General features: G+C 35.3%; 2 protein-coding genes across 2 annotated transcripts in view; both read right to left on the minus strand.

Moving 5' to 3' along the window:
- Positions 1 to 1498, minus strand: part of LOC135142621 (uncharacterized) — a 15992-nt gene extending 14494 nt beyond the window's left edge. Inside the window, exons 1-3 of the mRNA XM_064074362.1 lie at positions 1388 to 1498; positions 1133 to 1341; positions 824 to 1083 (exon numbers count right to left, since the gene is read on the minus strand). Coding sequence (XP_063930432.1) covers positions 824 to 1083; positions 1133 to 1341; positions 1388 to 1412 — 494 coding nt within the window. The 5' untranslated portion in view covers positions 1413 to 1498. The remainder of the gene's footprint in view (positions 1 to 823; positions 1084 to 1132; positions 1342 to 1387) is intronic.
- Positions 1450 to 13741, minus strand: LOC135142619 (FAST kinase domain-containing protein 5, mitochondrial). The gene is made up of 4 exons (XM_064074359.1): positions 12761 to 13741; positions 2091 to 2793; positions 1806 to 2032; positions 1450 to 1598 (listed from the first exon to the last, which is right to left on the minus strand). The coding sequence occupies exons 1-4, from the start codon at positions 13685 to 13687 to the stop codon at positions 1527 to 1529; spliced, it is 1929 nt and encodes a 642-aa protein (XP_063930429.1). The 5' UTR covers positions 13688 to 13741; the 3' UTR covers positions 1450 to 1526.
- Positions 13742 to 18527: the final 4786 nt, after the last annotated feature.

Raw genomic sequence — 18527 nt, forward strand, 5'->3', positions numbered from 1 at the left:
TAAAATTGTGGATCCATGATGATGACATCAAATCTTGCCCTCCCAAAAAAACTAGTGAAGGGAAAAGATTCACAATTTTACATGCGGGTTCCTCTTTGGGCTTTTCGAGGGATGTGATTTTCTCCTTGATTCAAAAATAGATTCAGCAGATTATCACAAAACCATCACATTTTCGATGTTTGACATTTACTTACTTACATGTCACATTTTTGATACCTACTTTCTGACGTTCCAGTTATACATTATACACTAGAACAATTATGTCCGCAGTTACACAGCTTAAAAAAAAAGTTACCAAATCTAGTTACATCTACCGAACGTGAATTCCTTATACATTCATAATCTACATGGACTAGAAATATGTATTAACAATTTAATATTAGGACAATAATTTAGTTTAAAATTCGTTAATTTCTTTTGGTTGTTCTAGAATGTAAACTGTGCTACGTTCATGTTTGCGGTCAGTTAAAGATTTATGTGTAGGTTGTCACTGAACTCGATTATGACAAACCACAATGCTGCCAACTAAAATGTCAGATTTTTCTAACCTCAAATTTAATTTCTGACAAATGACATTTTCAGTTGAACTAAGAATGTCACTATAATCCAAAACCTACTTCAAGTTGTAATATAATTCGTTCTCACGTTTTCTACTTCGATGTTTTAACAACGGAAGTGACACAAAATTGTAAAAAATCGTTTCCTTCTCTCTCGTTTCAAAAAAATTAAAAAATGGATTCGCTACATTTAAAAAATCATTCACAATTCAGTTTCAAAAATAGTCATATTTGAGTGTACTTCTCGAGTCGTAAATAAAACTTACTTGTTATTCCCCTGCCCATCATGGGCCAAGATCTCCACCCTGGACCCATACTGTAGCACCCTCCCGTTGGGGTGTATCAGCGCCGACGAGCTCCCGCTCGCATTCAAGGCCAACACAATATAGTTTTTCATGTTAATAATCCTGATGGCCCTGTCCAGCGAAATATCCACTCGGATCCTATCGTGCAGCCTCAGCGAGATCACCCCGTGCGGCGTGATGGTCGTGCCTCCCATGTACCCTTCATCCGTCCATGCCTCGCTCTACAACCCCCCATGAACACCTCGCACTTAACCTCAAAAAAACTCACACGTTCAGGTCATCCGGGTAGTAATTTTTGACAACGATGGGCTTGGGCACGTACGGCGACCATTGCGACGGGTTGTCGTACTTGTTGAGGTCCCGCGGGGTTCCCAAGTCGTCGCTGATGTAAGAGCTCGTCGTGTACACACTCCTGCTACGTGGACGCACTTCTCGACGGACATTTTTCGACACTTTCGTTAAACTATCTGAAAATGTTACTGCGGAGGGGTCAGGGGGATCGGGGGCGGCGGCAGAACGGCTCACCTTTGGGTTTGTAAAGTTTGTTCATTATTTTTTTGAAGGGATTTCTCAAAGAAAAACATAAAAAAACTAAACTTGTTTATAAGTAACAACTGTCTAAATCGGCACACTATGTTTTTTTGGCTGAGTTTCGGGAGCGGCTTCAAGAGAGATGGCGGCGCAAATGGGCGGTTTTTTCGGCGGAGGATAGCGTGGTGAAGGGTGCAGCGTACACCTGAAACGAAAAATGATGGGGGCGATGGGTACAAATAGCGGGAGATTAAGAGGGTTGCGAATTTGAAAGCAACCAATGAGAGAGCTGGGTTTTGGCGCGGATTTTAAATGTGACTTACTAACTATTACCAACTACTGCGATTTTAACTGTGTTGAAATATTGTATACAATTTACCGTTATTTGTATGTACATATTACGACTACTTACCAAAACCGGGGTATACCCAATAGTCTTCAACTGCCTCTCCTTCATGATCATCCCTCCCAAGGGCTCACACGCATCCCTCAACGTCAAATTCGGCGTCAACACCATCACTGCATACCACTTGTATTTTTCAACATTAAACGGCCTCATCACGTCTCCTAGTACATAATTCTCGAATCCAAAGGGCTCCACAAACTCACCACTAACCTGATCCTTACACAGGATAATATCTACAACCAAACTCCATCAAAAACGCCCCTAAAATGGCTACAGTGGGCGTCCTCTCACCTGGTTTGCTAAAATGAGGCAACACGTGATCGCTACGTAATAACCGCTCCTCCCCCACAATACCCACAAGCGAATCAACGATCTCCAAGTACGCTTTATCGGACAACGACAACCGCTTATGTTGATCACGAGTTGGGGCATACTCAGACAGCCACTTCGCAGCCTTGTACCTCTTCTGGGGGCTCAACCGGTTGCCCTTATAATCCGGGCACTCAACTTCCACGCAAGTATCAAGCGAGAACAAGTCCCTAGGAACGTTTTTCGAGGATTTTCCGTACGTTTCGTTGATGTATTCGTCATTCAAGACGTCGTTCATTAGGTTGTGGGAGTAAATTTTTCGCAAACTCAGGTAGTTGAGGATGCTGGGGAGGCATCTGTTGTATTGGACGAATTCTTTTCGTCGGGTTTGTTTGAGGATTTCTTTGGATGCAACTTCATAGATGCTGGGGGTTGTGTCTATGCTGAACATGGAGCATGCGAGGAGGATTCGTTCGAGGTCTTTGATTCTTATGGTTTCGATTTCTGCGATGATTCGGTCGGCGCATTTGCGTATAGATGGTTCGTGTTTGAGTTGGAGTTGGGTGCCTATGAGGGCTACATGGACGAGGGACATTATTGAGAGTCGAGGGAGTTGGAGGGTTACTTTGTCCAACATGGGGGGGATGTCGGAGGCTACTTCGCCACGTTGACTCAATCTAAGTGCCTGTTTTAGTGATGATTGTTATTATTACTATTACTATTATTATTATATTACTGCAAGCGTTAATTTGTTTTTACGACATCTGTACTCACTGGAATGTACTCGAGTTCAAGAACACTTAGAACTTCAATACTTTCAAAAGAACGTATATTTAAAATAACTTGAACCTAAATATTCCACTTTCATTGGTTGTTCTGACGTCTGTTCCATTATTTTTCTTATTTTATTGTTCCCAATTATTTAGATCTTGATTTACTGGCTGATTATGTAGTGTCCCGGTTCAAGTTAAATTTAGCGCCAGAAAAAAATCCTTCCTTGCACAGTGGGGAGCTTTCGTTGCCCACTCGGGATGTAGATTCATTCAGTCAGTGGTAATGGGAGGATGCAAGATGCAAGTCTTCAGTGTTGAAGTATTTGAAACTTGTGCATAATTTATTGTTTTGATTAGACTAGCTGTTTTTTTTCTAAATTACTTATTATTTAAATTTAATAGTTTCTCATTTTGGAATTCTAACACAGTAATTTACAGTATTCATGATTTAATTTTAAACATTGTTTTGCTTTGAACATTATCAGTGAAGTAAATCTCATCGTCAATTCTAAGAGGGAAAGGGGATTTTATGCTGTTTTACAACGGAAGAATGAACCTAAACGGCAACATTTCGATTCTCCACACGTTCTGCCAGGTTCATAGTGTCTTTAAGTCCGACCCTAGGAACACGAGTAGAGTAGTTAGTTCTTCAGTTAACCTATCTTTGTGTTTGTGCGGACTTTTTGAACTTACGGAGGCTTGACCCTGCAGTTCCCAAATTATGGGGCTATAAATTTGGAATGTCGCTTGAAGTGAACCCGATGTTAAGTCCACGTACAGCGAATGGTCATACATGAGAAAGCCGAAGCGAGGAATCATCACCATTCCAATAATACATGGGACCGAACAATGGGAATTTACAACGAAAGACTGGGCCCAAGCGGGAAACAGTTGGACCCTGTACATGTTCTACCAAGTTCATGATGTCTTTACGTCCGACTATGAGAACACGGGTAGAATAGTTGGCTTCGCGACCAAATCATAGACCGTTGATTAGATTTCTGGTCAAAATCACATAAAAAAGCCCGACCATTCTGGACTGGATTAGCTTTCTTGAAAAATTCTGAGAAGACATATGATGCGCCGAATCGTGCAGTCTCACAGACTAGTTTCAGTTCAAAAATGGGATTGTCTTGTCGGTAGGCACGTTTGACAGAGCGAGGACATTTGTGTTCAAGGAAGCTTGACACTCTATGAGTACTCCTCAAGAATAATATATATTATAGCCCCTTTTGGGCTGTTTACGGTTGCATTTGATCGCAAACAAAGAGAGAACAGTAAAGTTTTATAGTAGCTTCGAATTAGAGAGGGTGAAGCATCTCAATGATTGAATCCCGTCCGGTACGTCATTTTTCTTTCGTCATCTTTTATGTTATTTTTATTATTATTAGGATCATCCCACTACACTTTGTAGATCCAAGCCTTTGCAAATATGTATATTACATTTTCATTCTGCCATTTTTTGCTTCTTATTTTTGAAGTGTGTAGTAATCCCAAAATATCGTGTTAAATTGATTGATTGAATTATTATTATTATTATTGAGAGGGTTGGTAGAAGTTGACTTGTTTTGCTAGAGAGTGGTGACGCGTCACTGTTGTTTTATTTTGGTGAGTGAAAGCACGCGGTAAGGACGCTAGGTTATGTTTAGTTGGTTTGGTAGTAAGAAAAACGGGACAGCTTTTGTTTAACTAAAATAAAATCGTATCGATGACGACTCCACAGTTTCCCCAACAAGCATAGCTAATTATTGCTGTTTTTCTAATCGAAAATATGCGAATTTTCAGCCGACGCTAACACGTGGTGTAATATTAATTTATTGTTTGTAAATTCACAGTTTATGTTCGGATTTTAATCGTTACTGGTTCTAACACAATTTAACAGCCATGAGATTGTTCAAATAAAGCACTTGCTAGAAGATTTCATTCACTGAGTCAGGACTCAATCTTTGTTTATCATGTTATAAATAAGGTTTCTGGATGCTTATACTTAAGTGTTACATTATAATACTGCTTAATTTCTCACACAAGATTGCTAATATGTAGTTCATTTACGGCAGTTAAATTAACCTAACGTTGTCCCAAGTGCAAAGTGCGATAGAATTCATAATATCGTGAACTGAGGGACGGGGGGATTAAAATTTTCCCCTTAGGCAGTCATCATCATTATCATCATCATCACATCACCGAGACATTTTTCACGCAACGTGGGAAATTATATCACCGAGAAGCTCTTCTCACGACGCGGGATGCATTTTGTGTTTAGTTAGCATGTGTTTTTATTTGCGATAAGTCCACGATATAAACTCTCAAAGCAATTTTTTTTTAAGTATTCAGTCACTTGGATCAAGGCATCATTTAACATCGTGTAATTTTTTTGTTTAAATCGTTGATAAAGTGTGGCATAATTTAACATCATGTAAATTCTGTGTATAAATCGTTGATAATGTGTGGCAAATATTAACCTGATGTAATTTTGTTACCTTTGCAATTTTTCACCGCATTAATTGATGTCCAATCTTAATCTCAGATAAGAATTCTTTGTTGTTTAAAACTTCGCGAGAGTGTATGACGAATTTAAATGTCGTTTATTACTCCTTTTGAAACTTTTACACTTGTTCAGGTGTAGTTTAATATCAGAGTTATAGTAATTGAACATTTAAATGGAATTGAAGTAAATAACACAGAAACACGTGGCGGAGACGGAGTGCGCGGTTCCTTGTCGAGCTGGCGGTGGCGCCATCTGCACAAAAGGATGCAGGCCTTTAATAGAAGTCAGGGGCGGTAGGGATGCCGCTGTCACTATGCGCTCCGCTGTATAGAGTTCTTATTAAAATTTTGTTCTCTTGTTGACTGCCACAATTTTAAATTTGCCGCCACACGTCCGTAATAACTTGTGTATTTACTTCCAGTGACTTTAATTAAGATTTTTCTTTGTTTTGTTAAATTTGTGAAATTCAAATATTTGCATTGATTCAGAACGTTTAATTTGATTTAATTCAAAGTTTGGCAAGTTTTTTTTTTGTAGCTGAAAACAAAGAAGGTCTTCAACCTGCGGAACTTAGCCATAGCTTTTTCTTTTTCTGTTTTTGTTAGTGGAGGAATAAATAATTTTGTATCCTCCATATATTTTGTGTTTTCTTTAGCTGTACTTTTCCAACCTTGGAGTCCGCCACTTTGCATCTGAACGCATTCCACCAAAAAAAAGAAACACAATATAGGGTTCATCTTGTTAGACGATCACAACCAAGGCCAAATTTTTGAATTTTTAAATTTTCGCGGTTCTTCAAATTTTTTTCACATGTCATTTTAACGCGGGAAATTTAAATTTCGCGCTGAAAAGAAGAAACATTCATTTCAATAGCATATATGAATGTCACCTTTTAGGTTGCTAGTAGTTAGGGAAAATGTTTTCACTTTCTGTTTTTGGCCGCCACTTGTGCTTGTTATGTAGTGAGTGAAACGTGTAGTAAAAGTTGGTAGGTTAAATTTAGTTTGTGATTTCATAAAAGGGGCAATTGTTTAAAGAAAATGAATCGCATTCGATGCCGCGGTCTTCTTCGAAAAATTCTGACCAGTTTCATCAACACGTGGAATTTTGTTTTTATTGTTTGTAAGTTCATAGTTCATGTTACGATTTTTAACTGTTCATGGTTTTAATACAATTTAATACTATAATATACACGATATATTTAAGGTTCCGGATGTTTGTTAATAAGTTATTATACGATAACACAGATTTTTCATAACTTCTCACACGAAACTTATTTGGTCCCTTTTTAAAGAAAGGACCTTGAAAATTATTATCGGTTACATTAATAGTCCTGTGGACTCGAAAAATGGGAGAGCTTTAACATTTTCTTAGAGATTTAAAAATTTCTTGCGGCTTCCACTTGAATATCTGGTCTCGAAGTACGCCGACCGTTTTTCCGAGACCAATTTTTTTCCGTATTTGATACGTGCTTTGTTTATATGTAATAGGTGCTTCAGGAGGTGATCTGGGAATTGATTTATCAATAACTTGAATTAACAGATAATTTAAACTCGTGTAAATTCTTGTTAATTAAAATTGTTGACAGAGATTTTAGAGAGTTGAACATGATTCCATCTTACTTGTTTTTTTCCTTGTATATAGAGTAGTACCCATACTAATGCTATCATCAAAATTTAAGAGTTATTAACTTTAACCAAAATTAATTGAGAGATTGAGAGCTTTTCTTTCCTTGCCGTGTTCAAGTGAATGCTTATCTGCAATGGCGGATTTGTAACCTTAGCCGACTAGGAACCTACCTAACTTGTGTATTTCTCTTTTATTTTTTTGTGGTTAAATTTGTGATGTTCAAAAAAATTTGCATTGGTGATAAAAGTTCATATTTTTATTTTTTCATACACAAATGTTTTTTTTTTTGGCAATTTAACACTTTTTAAATAAAGTCAACCGTGTAAGTGGTTATACAGGGTGCTGAAAAAATTTTTGGGCCCAAATGTAGAAAATATAGCCCACCGCTTAGTGTTGAATACATGAAATCAATTAGATTTCCATTATTCAAAATAATTTTGGAGGTATCTTGTTTTCGTTCATTGCTTTCTTCATTTTATAATATAACAAAAAACTTAAAAATTGTTTAGGATGAATTGGAAAAGTGTGACTAATTTTTACAGTTTTTTGATTTATCGGTCTAAATCGATATTTTGATGCTGTAAGTGAACGTCAAATTGACGTAAGGAATTTTGTATTGATTTATCCCGAACTTAGACTTGTGAACTTAATAATGTACCGTTGAGTTGGTGCGCCATTTTTTCAGCATCCTGTATAACTTATTCCAAAATAAAAAATTCACGATCTGTTGAACTCAATTAAAAAAAGCCTTTAATTCTATAGTTTAATCACTTCAAGATTAGCATTACAAAGTTTGACAACTTGTCACGGATTTAAGTTTAAAAATGGAAAGTGTGGTGTCCCAGTCTGAATAAAAACATGCCACGAAACCGCGTTTGAATAATTGGAATTTGAGTAATAAGTTAAGAAATCCTTAAACATAGGCAACCATGTGCGGAGATCTTCAGTTAGGGGTGATAGACTGTCTAGAGAATTAGTGAATGTCACTCTTAAAGTTGGTAACTGGTGAGGGGTTGGTAATGGTAATGCATGAGAAGGTAGGCTTGTTTTGGTGTTGATGCGTCACTTGTTGTTTGTTTGGTGTTTTCGGCCATTTGTTTTGTTACTTGTAATACTAAAGATTTTTTTCAATTCTAACCACTTTTACCAAACTTGAATAAAATATGTTCCCTTTCAGTGTTGACTTTGAGTTCCTACACTCTTCCCGCTCGGCACTGCGCCACTTTGCATCAGAACACATTCCGCCATTTCAAAACACAACGTAGGGTTCCATTTTGTTGATGATCATAGTTCATGGCCACTTTTCGAATTTTTCGCGGGTTTTTCAAAATTTTGTGCGCATGTCTTAATTTTGGCGGAATATTTGGGTTTGTGAAGTTTCGTCGATGTCAACACCTGGTGTAAATTTTTGTTTATTGTTTGTAAATTCACAGCTCATAAAGATTTTCAACCGTTCCTGGTTCTAATACAACTTAACAGTCATGAAATTGTTCATATAGACCACGTGTTAGGAAATTCACTTATTCAGGGTTCACTCTTTTGTATATCACGTTATAACTAAAGTTTCTGGACGTTTATTCGTTGTAACACACTTCTTAATTTCTCACTCGAGATTGCTAATATGTTAGTTCACTTATGGCATTGAAACTGATCTAAACGTTGGTCCATTTTGAGAAAAGGGTTGAAAGTGGACTAAAAAAACGGGGAGCCTTGAATATGGGTTAATAGTTTGTGTCAGATTTAATTATTTTCTTGCAAGTTCAATAATCTTCTTGCGGCTAAAGTTTGAACATTTGTTTTGATTTTGATCGTACTGAATCAGTTTTTTTTTTGTATGTGGTGTGGAGGTTTCGGTCCACGAGGTAATCTGTGAATGCGATTTCATGTGTGATTTTATCCTACCTAAATTCTTACTTCTTTGAAATTGTTGATAATAATGTGTGACCTAATTTAACATCATGTAAATTTTTGTTGTTTAAAATTGTTGACAATGTGTGACGTAATGTAATATCTTGTAAATTCGTTGTTGGTTGAAATTCTTGGTTGTTTTGTTAATATTCAGATCCCATATTTTGTGTTCAATGTAATCTATACTGACCGGCAAAAAAACCAGCCACCCTGAAAAATTTCACAAAACCAAACTTTAAAAATTATTAATTTAACTAGTGATCGTTATTTTATTGAAGAACCATTCACTATTGACACATGATGTATAAATTAGTAAAAAAAAAGAAGACAAATAAACGCAGAATTAAATTAAATTTAACAAAATAACAGAAACAGAGCGACAATTTGAGAGACGTCTGTAAGAATTAACGGCATTGTTTTCGCGTCAAAACGTTTATTAACTGGTAAACTTATAATCAAATGATGAAAAACACATTAAGAAAATATCGTACTTGCTCTGTTTCTGATATTTTGTTAAATTAAATTTAATTCTGCGTTTATTTGTCTTCTGTTTTTTGCTAAATGTGTCAATAGTGAATGGTTCATTAAGGGTCTCCAGTCGTGGCCCGCAAAATCGGTTCCAGTGAGAAGAATTATTTTTCGTAACTATGCAACCCAAAGTACCGACCCATCGCAGGTACCGACCCAAAAACACGAGAGATTATGGTGACTGTAGGGAGACCGTCATAAAATGCAAATCGGTAAACAATACCAGATAAGTTTATTTATTTTGAAATGAAGGGTACAGGGAAATAACCATCGAAATCCATTTGTATGTATTTCGAAAGAAATTGAGTTGAAAGTTTAAAATGCTGCGGAAAATAGATTGAGAAACCCACAAGGTTCAGTCTAACACAACTTTTTATTTTCTTCATAATGCTTTAAAAATACATAAAATAAACTGTTTATGTTCAAATATAACAGCAAAAAAATTGGTGGAAAGTTGTTTCGACAGAACTTCCCTCGCACCTAAAATACAATGAAACATATCCAGCATTTTCGAGTTAAATTTTTACTTTAGGTACACAATTTTGTGATGAAATCATCAACATTTTACAAGGACACGTAAATCAATGTGGATTAGACTAAAAATAACAGTATTCACAAAATTTCTGGGAAAATGGAGTGAGTCGTTCTTGATTTAATCAATTGACTCATTCATTAATTTTTTTGAGCCACCTAGGTATATAAGCAAATCTAAAAAATATGAATGCAGTGATAAATTACAAGTAAAAACTCATCATATTTTGCATATTGTTAGTAGAATTTATTCGACAAAATTTTGAGATGACGTTATCAATTTTTTAGTAGCATATAAATACATTATTGAGATTTTTCGGCTTTTCGGTTTTTCGATTCTTCAACTTTTGATGTTTCAATTTTTCAGTATTTTAATTTTTGACATTTTCAATTTTTCCATTCTTCAAATTTTCGATTTCTCCATGTTTTTATTTTTCGATTTCAATTGTCTGATGTTTCAATGATACGATTTCGCAATTTTTCAACTTTTCGATATTTTCATTTTTCAATTTTTAAAATTCTAGATTTTTCGATTTGTCGCGTTTTCAGTTCTTCTATGCATATTTCAGTTTTTCAATTTTCGGAATTCATTAAATTTCTGATTTTCCATTTTTTTTTAATTTTTCGATTTTCCAGTTTTTCGATGTTTCGATTTTTCAATTATACGATTGTTCAATTTCTCGATTTCTAAATTTTAGATTTTCCAATTATATTTTTTTTTATTTTTTCATGTTTGGACTATTTATTATTGCTAAAAATAAAAGTAAAAAATAACTACCAAAATTGTGACTAAAAATATGTAAAAATTAATAGAAAGTAGAACACATTGCTGCTAAAACATAAAAATAACTGTACTTTCCCAAAAAATCTATTGCATGATTACTGTTCCACTAGTATTGCTAATTTAGGACGTTAGTATCAAACGCAATGAAAGAATTAATTCTTAATTAAACAAAAAAATAGTTGCATGTCAAAATCGAGTGAAACATGTGAGATGCGTGTAAACAAAAGCATCTAAATAATAACTATTTCCCGCAGAATTTCTGGAGGCTTATAGAGTCGACATTGGCCTGAGCGCGCTCCGGTATGTGGATCATACAAGTTCTCGGGCGACGATGTATCTAACGAGACAATTGAAATACCTGATATGTCACAGCCCAAAAAGTATTTCTCAAAAAACTTTCAAACTTTGATGTCTTTTTAATCGAACAAAACACAATTAGCGAACGCAATAATCCAGAATGGTGCGCAGAAAAATCCTTTAGACTAACCGAACGTTATTTTGGTAAAATTTGCAAAATGAGAGAACAAGTAACACGGCTAATCCTACTGTACTGTGAAAAACATTTTACATCCCTGCAAATCTAGTTCAGCATGTACTCTCCCAAAATCTTTGCATAGAAAATGAAGCAAGGGCAACTGAAGCATTTTGCAGTAACACCAAACTGAAAATAAGACAATGCGGTTTGTACATTTTTAGCGGCATCGCCAGACGGCTTAATAAACAAAAACGCTATCGTAGAAATATATAAAATGACCAATTTAAATAATGTTTAATTCAACGAGATGATAAATTTTGGGAAAATAATATGATAGAGCCCTAGAAAAATTTTATTTATATGCCTTACTTCCGGAAAGAGTAGATTCTCGTTATTAAACAAGTCAACCCATTAGACAAATCGTAAAGAAAAAATTGTACAATTAAAATTTTTTATTTGCATTCGCGTCATGTGCAGTTCATATAAATCTTTTGAACTTCTAGTATAAACACACACAGGAATAGGTTTACTGGACATACCACATAAAAAACGTGCCTATAATACTCTACCTCATAGGTAGTGAGGAAAAGAGTATCAAAAAATTAAATTTAAATAAATATGATTGTTCAGGTAAATAAGTGGTTAGTGAAGTGATGAGAAAATAAATCTTGTCAGTTTTGTGTATTGATTAATATATAAAATGACAGATTAATAAAAAATATTTGAATAATTTTTTGAAAGAAAATATTTTAGTAGAATGTATAAAATTATAAAAATTTGCATACTTTTAAATCAAATTATGTCAGCAATGAAAGAAGTCGACTTGTAAAAGAGTTTCAACAATGTTGGTCAGCTAAGAGTATTTATGAGTTTTATGACCTAAAGTACCTGAACTGATTACCTGAAAGGATCGGTCGGCAAGGCTCCCTGCTGTGTAAAACTCAGCCATTTATTGAAACGGATCTTTGTAAATAGGGTTGCCTAGTTTCACTTTATTTTCATTATTCAGTATTTTTTTAAAAAGCAAATATTTTGATAAATATACATTTTAAACAAAAATGACCGGGTCTTCCCCATAGAGCTCAATGTTGTCTTTGCACTGATATAAAAGTTGAAGCGAAAAATGCTCTCTCCTCGTCTAAAAATGCAATTTCCTTCGAAGAATGAACGATTAATTAAACACTAAACAATCACTTATTTTAAAAAATATTGTGTCTTCCCCAGAGATTTAGACATAATCTATCAATTGAAATGTCGATCTTTTTTTCAAAGTTGAAATTACGCCCGTAAAATGAAATTCTATTTATCTCATTTTTGGGTCTGCTACTGGGCACCCTTAATATAAATAACGATCACTAGTTCAATTTTTTTTGCCGGTCAGGGTAGTTGGGCTGTTTTACGAAAACCGAGTAAAGACTATAATATGCGGCAGGTTTTTTGGGCACAGAAAGGTGGACTGTGTCTATAGAGTACAACTACAATTTTTACAGTGTCGTAAAAACAAACTAACTCCCTTCACTTTTATTTATTCCTTACCTTTAAAATCGCCGTCAAACTGATCTCATTAATCGTCTCACAGTTCTCACTCACGGCCCTAATCATCGCACTCGCAATCTCCGGCAACTTAATCTTCGACTTAGTCTTAAAATACCCCATCGCAATAATCGCCCACTCATCAATACTAAACTCGTCAATCCTCCGTGCCAATTCATGCTCAAACTCAAACGGCACCGATTTCCTCCGATTCACATTAAAATAAAAAAACGTGTAAACTAGCATATTCTTCGACAACCGATGCGGTTTGAACGTAGCCCTGTCCAACACCTCGAACACAAAGTCACTCAAACGCCCCAAATTCCACCGAAACCACACATCAGCAAAAGTGTACAACTTCTGCAAATCCCAGTTGCTCATTTTCCAGCAACATATATCGTCGAGGCAGCTCCAGACGTCGTGGAAATTGCGCGAGTTCGAAGCGTCGCATGGCGGGTACTCGAGCAACGTTAGCAGAAGTCGGAGGAGCTCATCGTCTGTTAATTTTTCACAGTGGTCCATTAAGCCGTCGACTAGTTTGTCGAAGCGTTTGTCTGATAGAGTGATCTTGTGCGAAATTGTGATGTCTTTGACTCGTTCGAATGCTTCGACTATGGCTGTGGCGGTGGAAGCCCTCCAGTTTTGGTTGAGGTGGTTGTCGAAGGCTTCTAGGGTTGTTATAGCGGAGGGGGCGCTGAGTGATGGTTCAAATTTGGATATGGGTGGCAGGAGTTTATAAGCGTAGTTATTTTCGAAGTCTGTGAAGATTTTCGTGTGGTTTTTAAGCGTAGTGTGGAAGTTGAGAGCCGGTGTGAAAGTGAGGTTAGGTTTGGGGGTGCCATGATTAAGTGAAGTTCGGTGGGGTTGTTTATAACATGTTACCCCAATTTTTTCCCAGAGTGTGTTAAAACGTGAGAGGGGGCGAATCATTTGACTTTTCGCTAGAAATAAACACGTTTATTTTAAGGTTAGTTGGAGAACTGTCAAAATAAAATGGCAAGGTTATGGTTACGGTTGAGGCATTGCCAACCTAAAGTTGCTAATAACAAATTAATTATAAAATAAATAATTTCAATAATTTTAGTAACAGTGTTCCATTATTTAGATAGTTTCTTGTAAAAAATATTTTCTTCCTTCTATATTTATGGTAAGTATCACATGGGAATGGAAATTGGCATAATATAAATGCATGTAAATTTCAATCGGGTTGTAATCTGACAGTTAAATTGAAACTAATTCTTAAGTTGTTGATTATAATTTGCTTGGTGTTAGTCAAAAATGAACCAAAATATTAAATGAAAACTCCTTTAATTATGCTAACACGTTAGATATGCAACCAACAATTACTCAAGTGTGACAAAAATATTTCTTTATTTGGAAGATTTAATGTGGGAACAAGTAGTAAAATCGTAGCATCGTGATAAGAAAATAATTAAGTGTGTTTATAAATTGTAAAAAGTCCACAAAACATACATATTTGCCAACAACATGTGGAACTTGTTCTGGATTTTAAAATGGTCGTTGTTTTGTTTTCTTTTTGTCCCACTGGCACTGTCGTTATGGTAGACAAATTGTTGATATGTGGACAAAACGTATTATATTAAAACAGCCAATCTATGCAGTTTCAAACCCATAATCATTTTCTGTTTTTAAAATTTATTCACTCGAAGTGTATACAATATTTTAGACTTCTTGTCTCTTTTGAAAGTTAAAAATAAAACAGAATTCAATGAGATCAAGATAAACCAAACAGGTTCAGCCCAGACACAGAGGACTTATTATGAAACAGTTGACCTACAAAAATAGTTCCAATTAAGACATAAACCCAAATTGTTATTATTCAAAATCAAAACAACAGTAACTAATTAAAACCATGTTTATATGGTAAATACGGTATATATGACGAAACATGTATATGGAAATACATTTTGCACTGTGATACCTTTAACATATTAAATTTTCATCATGATAAAAGAAGGAATATGATAATTGACAACTTTTAGTACTTTTAAAATCTTGAAAATTCTTCCTGCTAATATTGACCAATGAACTTCAACTCGTTGATTTTATTATTATTGATTCAGAGGTGCTAAGTTCAGAACAAATCAAAAAAGGTCTGCGTAGAGATCCCTACTATATAGTGACCGCGTTAATCTGAAATTTGTAGTGTCGAAATTCTGATGATGATTAAATGAATTATTGAAGCTGGGAAGCAAACAATCATCCATTGAATTCCCACATCACATAAAACAAAGCAGACATGCACTATACACAACAATACAATTAAAATCAAAATAATAATTTGAGAATAAGTATTAAGCTGTGAGAAAACAATTCGGATGTAAGAAAATAAACACAAATAATATCATACAAAATAAACATAAAAAATACACCTTCCATTTCAAGTCCATGATTATATTAATTTAACTCATGATAATTTTCAAGGTCCTTTCTCTCAAAGTGGACCAACGTTTCACATTCGTTTAAATGCCATAAAATAACTATTATAAATCTCGAGTAAGAAGTGATGAAGTGTGGATAATGTAATAATTTCAGTAAAAACAATCCTCCCAACCCTCAAATTTGTTTATTGTTTGTAAATTCACAGTTCATGCCAGGATTTTAATCGTTAACTAGCTCTAACAGAGCACTTGTTAGGAGATTTCATGAGATTTACTTAGTCAGGACTCATCTTTGTTTATCAAGTTATAAATACGATTTCTGGATGCTCATACTCAAGTGTTACATCATAACACTTCTTAATTCCTCACACAAGTTTACTAATAGTTTATTTACGGCAGTTAAATTAACCTAAGGTTGTACCACTCTGGGACAAAGACCGTGTAAAGTGCGGTAGAACTTATAATATCGTGGATTGAGGTACGGGGGGGATAAAAAATTTCTCCCCTTAGGCTGTTATCATCATGAGATCTTCATCATATTGTCGAGACATTTTCTCGCAACGTTGGAAATTATAGCACCAAGACGCATATTTCTCACAACGCAGGATGCATTTTGTATTTATTTATCATTTGTTTTGTGTGGGATAACATGGGCACAGTCCACGATATAAACTCTCAAAGCTACTTGTTTTAAGTAACCGATCACTTGGATAATGGCATAATTTAGGATCATGTAAAATCTTTGTTTGAATCTCTGATAAAGTGTGGCATAATTTAATATTATGTGAATTCTTCGTTCGAATCGTTGATAAAGTGTGGCAAATATTAAACTCATGTAATTTTGTTAGCTTTGCAATTTTTCACATCATACAATTTTCTCTATCTCGCAATTTTAACTTTAGTAATTTTCTTTGTTGTATAATTTAAACCGAACATAAATTTTCATACTCTGCGGTTCCTAATTCACGCAACTTTTTCACAAGTTTTTACTTCACACTAGATTGCTTTTTATTTGTTTTATAAATCTTTGCTAGCTTTGCTGATCACCTAAATATTTTTTTGATGAATTCGTTATATAAATTGTCTGATGTCCAATTTTCATCTCAGATAAGAATTCTTTGCTGTTTAAAATTTCACGAGAGTGTATGCCGAATTTAAATGTTGTTTATTGCTCTTTTGAAACTTTAACACTTGTGCGATTGTAGTTTAATATCAGAGTTATATATAGAAAGTGAACATTTAAATGGAATTGAGATAAATAACACAAACACGTGGCAGAAGCGGTTCTTAGTCGAGCTGCACAAAAGAATCTTCTTGAATAGAAGTCAGGGGCGGTCGGGTTGACGTGAAGCTATCGGCTTGTCCCAATAGCCGGGACCCAACCTGACCTGATCCAACCGTAAGAGCCTGCTCGTATGCTGTGCGGCAGTGTTTGCCGATAGAATAGAATCACTGTCGTGGGTAGGAGAACAGCCACAACCAGGAGCCCCAAACTCCACTCGTGCTCTAGAACGAAATTGATGTAGTTCTGTCGCCACACTCTTATAGCGCTCTGGTGTCGCTGTCGCTGTGCGCCCCACTGCATAGAGTTTTATTAAAACTTTGTTCTCCTGCCATAATTGAAATTTGCTTCCACACGTACTTAATAACTTGTGTATTTGCATACAGTTACTTTAATGCACATTTTTCTTTGTTTTTATTAAATTTGTGATTTTCAAATATTTACATTGATTCAGAACGTTTAATTTGATTTCATCCAAAGTTAGGCAAGTCTTCAACCGGCACAACTTTGTCGCAGCTTTTTTTTTCTTTTTTTTGTCAGTGGAGGAATAAATAATTTTGTCCCCTATATATTTTGTGTTTTATTTAGCGGTACTTTTCCAACCTTGGGGTCTACCACTTGCATCTGAACGCATTCCGCCACAAAAAAAAACAACACAATGTAGGGTTCCATTTTGTTAGACGATCAGAGCCAAGGCCAAATTTTTGAATTTTTTGAAATATTCCCGGGTCTTTCAATTTTTTTACATGTGTTAATTTAAGGTTTTAACCTGTTTTTAAAGTATATTAAAAAAAGCCCTCGGCTCATGGGCCTCTTCAGCACAACAGTTAAAATTCGCCTTAGCTGTGATAAATTTCAAGGCATTGCGACCTGTTTACATTAAAAAAAATAACGAAGTTATTCGCTAATAAATAGAGTTCATTCCTTATTGGCTTATTGATTTAGAGTTTAAAGAGAAAACAACAGATGTTACTGTCAAAAAACAACAATAAAATTTATAAGACCGTTTTTCATGTTGATACGATAGGAAAGTCTTAGCTGGCGCCCGAGCACTGCCGCTCCCGACGGACGGCGCCACCCCCCGGTAGCGTAAAGGTGTCAGCATAAGCCAAGGCCGGCCACACGTGTTTCTATTTCAGCGGCACTACTGGGCCCGAGGCTCGGCACCGAGTTACGCCGCCCCCACGCGTTATCGGAGAAATTCCGGACCGTCACCGTCTCTCCCCCGGAATTTCGTTGCATCTTCATTAAAACTCGACTTTTTATGCCAACAAACTATCAAGTGTTTATTAAATATTGCAATAGGGTAAATAAAATTCCTTAAATTTCTCTATCACGGCTTGAATTGGAACTTGAAGAACTGGAAGATTCTATTCTGTGACAACCTTCCATTAAGGGCTTGAATATTTGCTTTTAGTGTAGACTCATGGATAACAATGTTGGCGTAACGACTACTCAATTAGGTGAATTTGTACCCCATACTGCGTATTTTCCTTTTTTTGTGTCTAAAAGAAATAGATGCAAAAAATTTGAAAGATGTTTGTCAAAGCGGAAAACAATATACCGCTATAGGAAATTTCTATACTTATCTAAATATCACAGCTGATGAATTATGGTTATTTTATACAGAGGAAACAAAAAGATTAATTACATTAATTTTATGACTAAAAACACAGAACGGTCCAATTCTAGTGATCTAGTTGACATGGTAAAGTCTGATTTGACTTGAGATAATGTGACTTAACCCGACCTGAACTGATATGCCCCGAATCGACTTGTTGGAGTTTGACCTTCCCTGATCTGTTCTAACCTGAAATGACCTGATAAATGATTTGACTTGATCTTATTTGACTTGAGCTCATGATTTCATTATTGTCATCAGTTTTCTTAATTGTTTTGACCCTTTTTTGCTTTCGTTATAATTTAACTACATCTACTTGATTATTAAAAGTCGATCGATAAAACTATTATACGTTTCTACACACTTTTGAAAGTTTAGAAATATTTAAGAAACAGAGACATAGTTTTAAAGTAGGGTTAAGTTCGTTTGTGTGGCTTTTTCAACTCTGAAAAATAAAACACTCCA

Source organism: Zophobas morio, unplaced genomic scaffold, assembly GCF_036711695.1.
Source record: "Zophobas morio isolate AGI-343-1 ecotype UQ-CSIRO unplaced genomic scaffold, CSIRO_AGI_Zmor_V1 ptg000049l, whole genome shotgun sequence".
In the NCBI taxonomy this organism is placed as follows: Eukaryota; Metazoa; Arthropoda; class Insecta; order Coleoptera; family Tenebrionidae; genus Zophobas; species Zophobas morio.